The following is a 14,683-nucleotide window of genomic DNA, read 5'->3' as shown; positions in this document are numbered from 1 at the left end:
ATACTTTCCAGAATAAAACAAGTTGACCTTATTTAAGCCCTTAAATTTTTCCCCCTACTTATTTACCTTTTCATGTTTCTCCTGAATTTTGAATTTATGCTGCCAGATCCTGTGTAATCTGGACTGGAGCACCATGATATCTGAATTCTTTCTTTCTGGCAACTTGCAATATTTTCTCCTTGGCCTGGAAGCTCTTGAACTTTCCTGGGAGTTGTCATTTGGAGATTTATTGCAGGAAGTGATCTGTGGATTTTTTCAATGTCTATTTTGCCTTCTTGTTCAAGAAAATCAGGGCAGATATCTTGGATAATTTCCTGTAGTATGATGTCTAGACTTTTTTTTTTTTTTTTTTGGTCATGACTTTCAGGTAGTCGAATAATTCTCAAATTGTCTCTCCTGGATCTATTTTCCAGGCCAGTTGTTTTTTCAACGTGATATTTCATATTTTCTTCTATTTTTCATTCTTTTGATTTTGTTTTATTGTTTCCTGATGTCTCTTAAAGTCATTAGCTTCTATTTGCCCAATTCTAATTTTTAAAAGACTGAATTTCTTCCATGACCTTTTGATCCTTGTAATGCAGGATTTATGCAAGATCTCTTGCATTTGCAAAATTACCCTAGCCAATCCTGTCAGTTAGGAGAATGGAACTTTGGCCCAGCATGTGCCAGTCCCAAGACCTGACAGTTTGAGCTGGGACTATAAATACCCCTGCAGAACCAACCTGGGGGTTCTGATTTCCTTGACCTCATCCAGACACCCAGCTACCCCTGACTTCCCCTTGGGGACCCCAGGAGGGGGAAGGGAGGTTGAAGGGAGGTTGGGTTGTGGAACATGGGCAGGAAATTAGATTAGGTCAGCCTAGCAACAGGGGCACCCCTAAACCAATTCATCAACTTCATCTGTCTAGCGGGTGGATCACATAACATCAGGGCAGTGAAAATTATCTCTGGCTGAAGGGCTGGTTCCCTCAGCCTGATCTTACCTTCTAGATCCATTGCCAACACTGACCAGTCGCCCTTAGCAACAGCTTCTCCAGACCCTAAACCTTCTTTCCTCAGTTTTCCCTCCTGTGTTTAAATAAACTCTTAGCCTGAAACTGTGAGCTCCTATAGTTATTTATAACATCATCCTGGGCTAAGGGGCTAAAGTGAGGGGAGAATAGGAACCTCTTGACTCCAAAGGAAGTACTGGGCAAGCATCCATTTTATTCAGGAAGTATGTGACCTTCACTTCCTATTGAGTTGTGCTTTCACTCCAGCAGGGAGAGGCTCCTCACTCTCCACCTTAAAGGAGCCTATAGATAGCAGGGAGACTGAGCATCACAGGCTACACATCCCTGGCAGTCTCAAATCACCAGCTACAGTAGTTACAAGCTCCCTGGCCCAGGTGATTCACTTATACCACCAGCTCCCCTGTTATCAGCTATGTTACCCCCTCTTATTACATCCTCCTTTTCCAATTGATCCATTCTACTTTTCATGGCTCTCTTTTCTTTGTTGGATTTTTTTGCCTCTTTTTCAAATAAGTCAATTCTCTTTTTTATGAAACTTTTTTCTTCATTGGTTTTTTGTGCTTCTTTTTCTTGTTGACCAATTTTGCTTTTTAAGCTATTACTTTCATTTCTTTTCTCCATTTTTCTTCAGCCTATCTTTGATTTTTAAATTCCTTTTTAAGTCCTTCCAGAGCTTGAGACCAATTCCCATTCTTTTTTTTTAAAGTTTTGCATGTGGTTTTTTGGATCTTAGCATCCCTTGTTGATTTTGTACTTTGCTCTTTGCCTCCATAAAAATTTTCATGGATTAAATGTTTCTTTTGCTATTCATTTTCCCAGCTTTTTTTTTTTGCTTGTGGATTGGGAATTCTCAAAGCTACTTGCTGATTCTGCCCCCTTTGATGGCTTGTATTCACTGTGTGCTATTTTGCCCTGGGGCTATGTCTTCACCATAGCCACATAGGATTAAAAGTACCCAGTACTATGGACTTCCAGGCCTCACTGTGGGGCTGGTGCCAGGGCCTGGGACTTGAAGGGGCGGGGGGAGGTCTGAGGTGCTCTAGTGTTAGTGTAGGTAGGGTCCTGGGATCCCAAAGTTAGCCTATGCCCAGTCACTGAACCTGGCACAGGAGGTGGAAGGGGGTAGAGGTGGTTGCCCAGCACTCCTCTGTATGTGGTTTTGCCTCCAGTTCTCTTTTCCTGTGAAAATCACCTCTCTCTGCCTACATCTCAAGTTGTGTTCAGCAGGAGAACCCCCTCATTTCACCCTGCTATTGGTTCTTAACTTCTGTCATTTTGAGGCTCTTTTTATTTTATCTTTTTAATTGAAAAATTGTATTTAATTGATTGAGAATATTTTTCCATGGTTAAATGATTCATGTTCTTTCCCTCCCCTCCTTCCCCCCATGTAGCCAATGAGTAATTTCACTGAGTTTTACATATGTCATTGATCAAGATCTATTTCCATATTATTAATACTTGCATTAGGGTGATTGCTTAGAGCAGTGATGGGCAAACTTTTTAAAGAGGGGGCCAAAGGAAAGGAAATGCTCGTCTGTCAGTCTGTTTCTAAAGCAACTCTTTCAAAGTTTCATTGTATTGTATCCTACTCATTGTATTCATCAGATTAGGAATAATGTCATGCTGCCAGATAGAACATTTTAGAGGGCCGCATCTGGCCCATCACTGGCTTAGAGTCTACATCCCCAATCATATTCCCATCAAACCATGTTTGTTTTTCTTCTGTAGTTCTCCTCCCACAGTTCTTTCTTTGGATGTGAATAGTGTTCTTTTTCATAAGTCCCTCAGAATTATCCTGGATCATTGCGTTGCTGCTAGTAGAAAAGTCCATTACATTCGATTTTTATCATAGAGAATCAGTCTCTGTGTATAATGTTCTCCTGGTTCTGCTCCTTTCACTCTGCATCAATTCCTGGAGGTCTTTCCAGTTCACATGGAATTCCTCCAGTTCGTCATGCCTTTTAGCACAATAGTATTCCATCACCAACAGATACCACAATTTGTTCAGCCATTCCCCCAATTGAAGGGCAGACCCCCCATTTTCCAATTTTTTGCCACCACAAAGAGTGAGGCTATAAATATTTTTGTACAAGTCTTTTTCCTTATTATCTCTTTGGGGTATAAACCCAGCAGTGGTATGGCTGGATCAAAGGGCAGACAGTCTTTTAAAGCCCTTTGGGCATAGTTCCAAATTGTGAGGCTCTTTTTAAAGATTGGTTTGCAAGGATTCTCAGAGCAATTTAGGCATTCACTACTAATAAGCTGCCATCTTGGCTCTGCCCCTAAAAAGCTCTGAAGAATGCCAACAGTTGTGCTTGGCCCTAAGAGATGGTAAGCAGAAAGGCAAGATGGCCTGGAGGAGTAGATGACCCATCACTGGCTGGGTCACTCAAGCTTTCTCCTGTTATGTCACTATTATGTAAGAGGGTTCCACAGCAGAGACCAAGTAGGGGGATATTTAGGAAGGTGTCAACAGCAGAAGGCAGCAGTAATGCTTTCAAAAATGCTTTTATTAGGGCATGAAGGTGACACTTCCCAGCTGTGACCCTGGGCAAGTCACTTAACCCCCATTGCCTAGCCCTATACTACCTTTATGTCTTAGAGCTAGAACTTCATATTGATTCTAAGATGTAAAGTAAGGTGGTGGTTTTTTAAACGATTTTATTAAAGAACATTATAAACTTCTGTACCTCTTAAGATAATCAATCACCACTTGGGAAGGGAGGATTCAAGGCGAAATAAGGCCAAAATATTTCTCTATTATGGCAAGAGGCTGCATAGAGAACTACAATGAGGCATCAGAAGTGTGGGGGTTCAAATCCCAGCTCCTTTACTTCCTTCCCATACAACCTGAGCCAAGTCCCTTACTCTCTCTGGGCCTCCCCTCCTCTGTATAATGAGGGGATTGGATGAGACACCTCTAAACACCCTTCCAGAACAAGTCTATGAATCTGCCCCTTCGGAGCTGTGTGAGCACAGGAATTTGTCATACTGCACAGAGCCTCAATTTCCCCATCTGTGAAATGGGGACAAAAGAGCCTGTGAGGAGCCTGTAGAAATGCAAACTGTAAAGGCTTATATGGCTTTTTTGTGATTATTATTGTCATCACCACATGGATCAGCTGCTAGAAATGCACTTAGGAGCCCAAGCAGCCCAACAGAAACAGGAGCCTCCCACTGATGGGGCACAACATCTGAGCGGCATCTGGATAAGCCAGAGACTGCAGGTAAATTTCTACCACCATATCCTCAGATTATCCCTGCCCTGTTTGGGATCCATGTTCAGAGTGCTTTCCTCTGCCTCCAGACTCTCTCCCCTTCCTTAACCCCATGTGGCTCAGTGTCCTGGGGCAGAGTGTGTCTGGGCCTCATTAACCGAGTCAGTGCAGGCTGGAAGCAGTATGTTTGCTTAACCATGGGCAATACTCCTGGCAGAGACCCTAAGCAATCCCAGGAGTTACCGCATCACCACCCTGCCCGCACTGACCGAGATCTGGCACTTCCACACGTCCCTGGAGCTAGCGTTCAAAAGTCACCCGGCTCCTCCCAACCCTCGTCCCGACTACACCACATTCCTATCTTTGTTCTCACCACCATCCTCACTTCCAGCTTCTGAACACAGTTCTCTGAAATCTCTTCCAGGCTCAGAGTCCCCTGGGCGCCCATATCTATCTGCTCTGGCACCTCATCCCCTTGCTTTCCTGTCGGAATTGTTTCTCTTTGGGACAGTGCCTCAAAGGACTTGTCTGGCCTTAGCAGCCCAAGGCAATGCTCCAGAGTGCCAGACTGTAAGGTCCCATCAGGAATTTTATTTCTGCTAAAATAAAGCTCCAAACGACTCATCAGTCTGGTAAAGGGCTCTCAGTAGCTCCTCCTGAGTGCCCAGAGTGCCCTCCCTCCCCAATGATGACAAGCCCCAAGCATTATCATCCCTTTACATGGTAAGAGTTGGCTACCACCTGCCATCTGGGTCACAAAGCAGTCACCCCCAGACCTCCGAACTCCTCTTTGCTCTCTGTGACAACTGCCCATTGGTGCTAGATGGTACTCCCAAATGAAGCAGGTTTCCTTCTAGTCTTCCCCTCTTTAGTACCATACTTGGATGTCTGCTGCTCAGGTACACCCTTTCCCTTGGTCCCCTTGTGAAGACCCAACCTGGGAGGGACACAGCAGGGTCAGGGGCGAGCTCTCTGGCCTTCCCAGCTCAAGGGAGGTAGCTAAAGAAATCACTGGGGCTAGATGTGAGAGGTGAGGCTGGCCCAGGGGCAGCACAGCCTTTAGACACTCACCAGGGATCTGGTCTTCAGTGGGCAGGGCTGGGACTCCCCCAGTGGCAATCAGGATGTGCGGAGCACGGTACTTCTTCCCATTCACCTCCACAGTGGGCTCAGGGTCACTTGTGAAGGCTGCGTGGCCTCGAATGATTTCTATTTCAGACTGAAAAAAAAGAGAAGATGCCCAGTTTACCCTCTGGGGAAAGGCGCCCTGCTAACAGCACTCTGAGGGTTGACAACAGCTCCTGGGCACTGCCCTAGACTCCAAAAATCAGATGGAATCCACTGCAAGAACTCTTTACCCTAAAAAAATGTCCAGTTGGCATCAATTAAAATGAAAAAGAAGCCTAGAATAACTGGTGGAGAAGTTTCCTGAGTGGGAGAGATACTGAACAATAGAATTGTCATGAGAGAGATGAAATAGCTGAACAAATAACCAAGTCACAAGTCAACACAACTTAAAGTCACTTCCGGAAGCCCATAAAGGAAGATAAAGCAAAGAGAATGGAATTGAGAGGGATAACACATTTCCAAGTGAAGGAAGAATCTGAATGCCACACATCTCGGAAAACCATTTAAGAAATTCCCCTTCTTGCTGAAATTAAGTGATAACGTCCAGACTTTCAGCTTTTATAGAATGCCCACCGAAATGAATCCTGGATGTAGGTGACTGAGGAACATGATTGCCAAACTCCAACATTTCGGTGACAAAGACCATTCTGTGGTCAGAGTTAGGTTGCTTCAGTTGAAGAGGTGGGAGGGAATGTGGGCTAGACAACTGGTCCTGGGGGTGGGAGGGGAGATGAGGAGGGAGGCTGAGGAAAGCTGAAAACCTTTGAAGCCTGGAGATTGGCAGAAACCTTGGGATTGTTTGAGTGCTGGAGCAGGGACCAGTCTGTCTCCAAGCATGAAAAGGCAAGCGTGGGAGGGAACAGCTGCAGGGGAGCAGCCTTCACAAGGAAAGCCTTGAACCTGCTAGGTGTGGTGCATTCCTGTCATCTCAGCTCCAGGAAAAGCTGATGCTGGAGGTCTGGGCTGCAGTAAGCTAGGTGGGCAGAGGTCTCTGCCCTATATGATGGGCCCCTGGGAGGGGGGGCTGAGTTGGCCCCAGGTTCCCTAAGGAGGAGTGACCAACCCAAATCGGAAACAGAACAAGACAAAGCTCCCGAGCCAATCAGTATTGAACTGGGTCCATAAGTAGCCCCTGTAGACACTTCCAGGCTGGGCAAGATAGGCAGACCTAGTGTCTAAAAATATGAACAAATAAATGTTAAAAGAAAAGCTTTGAATTCCAACGTCTAGAGATCCCAGCAGACAGACCTTGGTGAGGTTATTTTGATAGAAGGTGTTCAGGCGACTGACATAGGCATCCCGCTTCTCCTTGATCACCCTGAAATGAGATTTCAATCACTTCAGTCAATAACCAAAATGGCCCCATGGTTCATGAGAGCAATTGCTTCTATGGATCCACGGGCAGGGAAAACAGCTCTCCCTATCCATCCAAGCAAGGAGAGCCTCCTGGAACTAAGAGGACACGAGAAAACAAGCCCAACTTCCTTGTCCGTGCCCTTCCTCACCATGGGAGATGATGCCAACCATGGTCTATACTCCTAAATTCAACTGGAAGCTACCTCTCCTCCTCCAATTTGGCTCTGGTCTCTCCCCACATCCCAGGTGCTCTAGAAGCAGAACTGCTGGTATGCTCCTTCCTTTGCCCCTTAGTGTGTATGCTCCCAGAGGGCAAACACTATACTGCCTTTCCCCTTGCCTCTCCTGCAGGCAGCCTCAGGGCTGAGTTAATGCTAGAAGAGAACTCTCTGGGTGCTCACACTCCCTGCTTCTCTTCCAAACATTTTGCATAGTCATGACTGTCCAGCCCTCCATCCTTTCTAGGCTGGCCTGACTAGGTCTCGCCCTCTGGGTCGCCACACTCACCGCCAATTGAACTTGGCATCACAGCTCTGGAATCCATAATCCTCTTGATCATGAATGAATTCTGAGTGGACCGCCGTGTTCCACATGACCTGGGAGAGAGGCCAGGGAAGACCAGAGGGGTCACTTTGAGAGAGTACCAGCCCACTTCACTGAGGAGCTTCCCCAGCTCTCTGGGGCAGGTGCTGGGGCTGGTTTTAGCACCATGATGAATGTCTGCCAAATGCCCAGGGGGGCCTGATGGTCAAGGGCTCCAATGACCATCAATCTGGGGCAGATGGGACCAAAGACATCATCTGGTGTAATCCTCTCAGTATACAAAAGGGGAAAGTAAGGCCTGGAGGGCCCACAGGGCCTCTGCCTCTGACCCTAGCTCTCTATCTACTGGAAGCCAGAGCCTCAGGAATGAAATATGCCAATGAAGGCTCCAATTGGGGAGGGGGGAGGAGGCACAAAACTAATTAAAATTCATGAACCTGGCATTTCTCAGCAGTATAAGAACTAGAAATACTTGGGTTCAAATTCTGCCTTTCTAAGTTGCTGCCAGTGCAACCTTGGCCTAGCATTTCAGTTTCCTTGTTTGTAAAATGAGGGGGCAGAATGCAGCAGCTCCTGTGATTCCTTCCAGATCCGTCCCGTTTTTTGATGCCATGCTCACATGTGGGTGATCCATCCACATTAACCCTCCAGCTGGATAAAGCTGTGGGCACCAAAAAATTTTTGCTGGGCTTCATCCCTCGGACAAGCAGCCTCTCTGAGCTATGCTAGACCCAGAGGTGGTCCCAGCCTCTCCAGGCTTCCAATCATTGATTTGGTCATTCAATACATACCTACTATGTGCAGAACCCTATGAAAGGCATTAGTGTATACAAATTTTATATTCCACGAAACCTGCCCTAATGAAGCTCTGGGGCTCAAACTTCCAAGGATAGATCTAGTAATCAAAGGCTCTTACCAAGAGTTATTTAATTGGTGTCTTTTTTATTCCAGGACACTCAGCAGTTATTATATTCAGTGGCCAGGAAGCCAAACTCCCAAATTTCAGGGTCTTCTGGAATTAGGGTCAGTGGTCCTAAATTCAAATCCTGACTATCCCTGACCACCAGGGTGCCCTGGGGCAAGTCCTTTCCTCTCTCCTGACCTCAGTTCACTCTCTCCTATAAAACGAAGGGGCTGAAGGCCCTAGTTTTTTAACATGCCTTGCTGAGACAAAAGGTCTAGAGAAAGGCAGGCCACTCCCTTTCTTCTGAGAGGTTTTGGGGTTGTTTCTTTCAAACCACACCCCAGGAGTGGGATTAACTGTTCAGGGAAAACATCCTTATAATGGGGCTCAGAGTAAAGTCCCTGGGGAGATTCCACATCCCCCAGCACCCTAACAGCAGGAAGTTGCCAACTCCCAAGGTTGTCCTAAAATCAACTTTGAGCTGCACCCTGCCAACCCCATGGCACCCATCCATAAGGGGCGTCCCCATGAGTAAAAAAGAGGGCAAGGCCAGAGTTCCATGCCAAGACTTCCTTCCTTATTATGGGCAATCCAAGGGGAGGGAAAGAGGGAGAATGTGCCCCTGGGGGGAGAGAAGGCAGCCTTGGGGTGATGCCTATTATCTCTGGACTGGGTACATTCTGCCTGCCATGGGTCTCTAAGTCAGACCCACCACAGTAAAGGGGTGTGCAATTCAGTCATGGGAGGATGTGCAGGGCATGGAGATGCTGGGATGGGGCCCTGGCCAGGCCCTGAGGCATGACTGACCAGGCCTTCCTGCTCCTTGGATGTGAAAGAGTTAAGTCTGGAGAATTCTAGAGTGTCCATGCTGGAAGGGACCTCTGAATAGGTCAGGGTGAGCAGGTGAGAGAAGGGAGACCTAAGAGGAGAGGCTTGCTCCCTGCCCACTCAGCCTACTAGGTCACAATCATTCTGTGTTCTGGTCTGTAGTCCTGGCTCTCTTGAGTGTGGGGCCAGCTCACCAGGGCTGATTGCAGCTCAGGGGCAACCTGAAAGCTGAGCCTGGGGGCCACTGCAAACATGGAGACTGGAAGGGGCTTGTTAGCCACACAGTGATAGCCATTCATCAGGGTAAACTGAGAAGGTGGGACAAGATTTTCACTTGGAAAAACTCTTAGAAAATAGGCCTTGGAGAAGAAATAATAAGGAAAAAGACTTGTACAAAAATATTTATAGCCTTGCTCTTTGTGGTGGCAAAAAACTAGAAAATGAGGGGCTGCCCTTCAATTGGGCAATGGCTGAACAAATTGTGGTACCTGTTGGTGATGGAATACTATTGTGCTGAAAGGAATAAGAAACTGGAGGAATTTCATGTGAACTGGAATGACCTCCAGGAACTGATGCAGAGTGAAAGGAGCAGATCCAGGAGAACATTGTACACAGAGACTGATACACTGTGGTAAAATTGAATGTAACAGACTTCTCTACTAGCAGCAATGCAAGGATCCAGAGCAAGGCTGAGGGACTTGTGAAAAAGAAAACTAGCCACATTCAGAGGAAGACCTGTGGGAGGAGAAACACAGAAGAAAAACAACTGCTTGATCACATGGTTTGATGGGGATATGATCAGGGATGCAGACTCTAAAGGACCTGCAACTATCAACAATATGGAAATAGGTCTTAATGACACATGTAAAACTAGTGGAATTGTGTATTGGCTATGGGAGGAGGCAGGGAAGAGAGGAGGGAAGAACATGAATCATGTAACCTTGGGAAAACATCCTAAATTGATTAAAGTTTTTTGAGACCAAAAAAAAAAAAAAAAAAAAAAAGGCCTTGGGAGTGTCAAAAATTTGGTACACCCTGGGAGAGGTGGTAGTGGTAAAAGAACCTTACAGAGACCCAGAGATGCATCTGAGCTTAGCCTCAGAGGCCAGTGAGTCCACCTTCCTCATTTGATGGATAGGGAAACTGAGGCCCAAGGAGGGGAAGTGACTAGTTGAAGGTCTCACACAGGATCCTAGAACTAGAAGGGGCGTCAGAGGCCAACTAGATCAACCTCCTCATTAGACAGGTGGGGAAACAGAGGCCCAAAGATGTCATGTGACTTGCTCAGGGTCACAGAAGCAGAAAATGGGATTTGAACTCAGGTCCTGTGAGGCCCATTGCCCCACATCTGCCCCTGCTTGATCCAGGATTGAGAACCTCTGAGTTTCTGAGGGATATCAGCCCTTCTCAAAGCAGATACACACCCCCACGCCCCCGCCCCAATTTGCAGACAAAGGAAGAAGTTGAGGAAGAATACCTTTTTGGGCACACATCCGACATTCACCTGGAAAAGGAAAAGGAACAATTTTAGGACAGGGAACCAGGCCCTGTTCCCCAGCACACCCTCAGTCCCAAGAGAAGGTCTTCCCACCCAAGGCACTCCTGTTTGCTGGCTGTCACTCCCAGAAAGACAAAGAGGGAAATAATCTGGTGTGAGAGCCAAGTTCCATTTTATGAAATCAAATAAGAAATACTTCATATATAAAAGAACTTCAATGGCACTGGGCCTCCTGCAGAGGGTGCTGAGGGGGCCCTCCCCCAGCATCCCACTGATCCTTGTCCAGTCCTGTATCCTCAGGCCAGTCCAAGGAACAGGAAGCTTCTCTACAGCAGCAGCAGGACAGAGAGAGGGGGCCAATCTTACCCTCCCTGCCCTAGGCAATCAGGGGCTTGTCTTCTTTGCCATCTCATCTGCCCTTCATCCATCTGAGACGATGGCAGGCTCTTCCCCAAACTCTCCCCCACCACTTCATGCCCTGATCCTCTGGCACCCACAGCAGTAGCTATATGGTAGCACAGGGAAAGGTCCACCCCCCAGGATGGCCACCCCTTCTCTTCCCAGATCACCCATGCTCTGGGGCAGTGACCCAAGAAAGTAGGAGCCCCACGCCCTCATTCTTCATCTAGGGAGGGAGGAGGGAGTCACCAGAATAGACAAGGAAGGATTTTTCTCTATCTCAGGATCTGATTTTATTACCTTGTCCTCAAAACCCTATCCTGAACTTTGTCCCCTGACCCAGGCACAAAACCTTTGTGTCCTCCTCAGCCCCCATATCTGAGCAGTCTGGTCTTGTCAATCCTTCCTGCCCACAAGTTCTCACATCCATCCTCCAGTCTCCCCACCCAGCTGCACCTTATGTCTCCCACCCCACCCCCAGATTATTTCAAGGCTCTCAACTGCTCTTCCTGCTTTGAGCACCATCTCCCCATCTTCGGTTCAGCTGCCCAAATGAACTTCTCAGACCCAAAAACAAAGCATTCAGACTTTCATAGATACCCAATAAGGTATTTTTTTAAACCCTCACCTTCCATCTTAGACTCAATGCTGGGAATTGGTTCCAAGGCAGAAGACCAATAAGGGTTAGGCAATGGGGGTTAAGTGACTTGTCCAGAGTCACACAGCTAGGAAATGCCTGAGGCTAGATTTGAACCCAGGACATTCTGTCTCTAGACCTGGCTCTCAATCCACTGAGCCACCTAGCTGCCCTTCTTTTTTTTTTTTTTTTTTCAGAATTTTTTTTTTTTAACCCTTGTACTTCGGTGTATTGTCTTATAGATGGAAGATTGGTAAGGGTGGGCAATGGGGGTCAAGTGACTTGCCCAGGGTCACACAGCTGGGAAGTGGCTGAGGCCGGGTTTGAACCTAGGACCTCCTGTCTCTAGGCCTGACTCTCACTCCACTGAGCTACCCAGCTGCCCCTGCCCTTCTTTTTTAAGTAGATAAACCCAATATGTCACTATGGAAGCTCTCCTACTTGGTGTTGGACAGGACCTGTGCAGGCACCAACCCAACCCATACAGAAAGGACACTCCACTGTAGAAATGCCCTATATGTGGCCTCTACATAGGGAACTCAGGCCGTCCCGGAGCCCATTCCACTGGGGGCAGCTCTTGGTTACAAAATCCTGGCCTCCTGGCAACTCCTGGTTCTGCCACAGGGGTGAGGCAGGCCAAGGTGAATTCCTCCTTTCCATGACGGCCCTCAGGCACCTGTAGAAAGCCTCGAGTCCCTGGAGATTTTCCCCAAACCCACATTCCCAGGTCCAGGCCCACACCCTGCTTACCCCCGGGAGCGCAGTACCTGAAGGAGGGCAGAGTACAGAGGAATGCCCTTCTCTGCCCTACGCCCATCCTGCCTCCCCCTTGCTGCCCAACATTCTATGTCCCTGTTTCCAGTTCCAACCCAAGTCTACCCATCTCCTAGCCTGGACTTCTCCACTTGCCCCACGTCACAAGGAGGCTCACAAAGGAGCCTCAGAGGTGACCTCATCCAACCCCTCTCATTTTACAGAGGAGGAAACTGAGGCCCTGGAAGATTAGAGAACCTCCCTGGGACACACCTAGGCTCACAGATCTAGATAGGGCTAGAAAGAACCCCAGAGGTGACCTCATCCAACCCCTCTCACTTTACAGAGGAGGAAACTGAGGCCCTGGAAGATTAGAGAACCTCTCTGGGACACACCTATGCTCACAGATCTAGATAGGGCTAGAAGGAATCCCATACGTGATCTCATCTGACCCCTCTCACTTTACAGAGGAGGAAAGTGAGGGCCAGGAGGGGCAGGGACTTGCCCATGGTCAGACGGAGGGGCAAATGGCAGAGCTGATGCCAGGTCTAGCACTCTTCCCACCACAGACCTCTATTCTACATCTCTAAGCCTCTGTAAGATGAGGCTGGCCTGAGCAAACCTGTTTCAGAAATCTGTCCCAAGATGGTTCAGTCTCCCACTCTAGGTGGGGCTGGTTCCCCTGAAGGAAGAGGGGAAAGAGGGCCCCGGGTGGCAGTTAAGAACTGTGTTTCACTGTTGCAACCGCCATGAGGCCATGGCATGGGGAGGAACCTAGCTTCTCCCGATGCTCCAGGGGCAGCTTTTAAAACAAGGCCGAAGCTTTGGGGAGAGCCAATATCTCTTTTGGTGTCTGCCGGTGGGCTTTCTTTGAGTGTTATGAAGTGCCTGCTCTAAGCAGGGCAGAGTGCTAGAAGGAGCCCCCGGTCTGATAGTGCAGTTCTGCCTTGAACCGAAGCTTGCTGGAACCACAAAGGTAGCTTCTAGGGGAGAGGACTCCCCCAACAACATCTGGGGAATTCCACTACAGTCAGCCTTCAAGGATAGCAGCCTGGCAGTTGTGGGAATTTGCTTTGTGGGATGGGCCTTCCCTTTTATTTCCTCTGAGGAGGAGAGGTGGGATGGAGAGAAAATAATTCTTGGGAATTTAATAAGAAAAAATGAGCCTCAGAGTCCCGTGGTGGCCTAGACCCGGATTTAGGCAATCAAGTGAATGCCGGTAGCTCCGTGCTTTGGAGGTACAAGCTGGTGTCTGCCCTCAAGCTTACAATCTAATCAGATATCTACAGCAAGCCAACAAACAGACCCAACACGCTCCAGACAACGGAAATCTGAGATGGGAGGGAAGCACCAGAGGGATGATGGTGGGCCTGAGGCCCCAAGGCAGAGTGGAGGAGGGAGAGTCTTCCAGGCATAGAATGGTCAGAGAGAATGCCCAGAGGGAGAGATGAGGGAGGTGCTAGTGTGAGCAACAGCAGGCAGATGGGCAGTCAAGGGAAAACTGGCAGGCTAGGAGGGGAGCAAGGGGACAAAAGTACTCTCTTATTTTCCCCACGCTGAAAGGAGGCCATGGCACTAGAGATGATCCTGGAGGTTCCTTCCTACCTTCAAATCGTTAAAATGTTGGTCAGTCCAATTCTGTGCCCACCACTTGGGACCATGAGCTAGTGACTTCAGGGCTGTCTCTGTTTACTCCTCTGTGAAATGGGAGGCCAAGATGGGGACAGGGTAGCCCTGTGGAAATGACCTTGGCTCTGGAGTCAGAAGATCTGACCCCTTGGGTAGCCTTGGGCAAGGTGCTTCCTGGTCTAGAGCCTCGGCTTCCACTCTTTTTCTCAGACTGTGAAGCTCTCTATCCCACTAATAGAGATCCCTGCACCTCTTCTAGCTCAATTTACTCAGCTCTGCCAACCCGGTCTGCCCAAGTCATCTCAGCTCCCTGAGCCTCAGGCTACCATCTATGAAATGGGGACAGCACACTTCAAGAGATGAGCTAAGGATGCTCAGAGCCCTGAGGGGGGCTCCCCTTCGGCACATGAAGGGCAAAGATAGCCTGGCCCTGAGTGCCCCGGCAGGAGGAGGCCCAACCCCCCACTCTCACCCCTGTCTTCCCAGGACAGGCCTTCCGGGGGCCACGTCAAAGGGCAGCAGGAAGCTCCGGAAAGCTTAGAGGTGGGCCACCAGCCTGGGAACTAGAAGACGGGGGCTCTGTCCCAGGGCAGCATGAGGAGGGGCAATGGGCGGAGCAATGGGGGACGCTCTGGGCAAGGGAAGGTCGCCCACAAGGGCTGAGCTCTGGGCCGCACAGGTGAGGATCCTCCTCCCTCCCCAGGGCTCCCACAGATGAGCCTCCCCTCCTCCCCCCGCCGCAGGGCCGCACAGGTGAGGTTCCCCGCCCCCCCCCAC

General features: G+C 48.6%; 1 protein-coding gene across 1 annotated transcript in view; it reads right to left on the bottom strand.

The window, feature by feature from the left end:
* The window catches only part of GSR (glutathione-disulfide reductase), a 29,533-nt gene that overhangs the window by 9,077 nt on the left and 5,773 nt on the right, over positions 1-14,683 (bottom strand). Inside the window, 4 exon segments of the mRNA XM_044681398.1 lie at positions 5,303-5,450; positions 6,608-6,677; positions 7,223-7,311; positions 10,468-10,494. Of these exon segments, the coding sequence (XP_044537333.1) occupies positions 5,303-5,450; positions 6,608-6,677; positions 7,223-7,311; positions 10,468-10,494 (334 nt within the window).

The sequence above is a fragment of the Gracilinanus agilis genome, chromosome 6 (genome assembly GCF_016433145.1).
Source record: "Gracilinanus agilis isolate LMUSP501 chromosome 6, AgileGrace, whole genome shotgun sequence".
NCBI lineage: Eukaryota > Metazoa > Chordata > Mammalia > Didelphimorphia > Didelphidae > Gracilinanus > Gracilinanus agilis.
The sequence above is the reverse complement of the archived record's forward strand: the minus strand, read 5'-3'. Positions and strand labels throughout refer to the sequence as shown.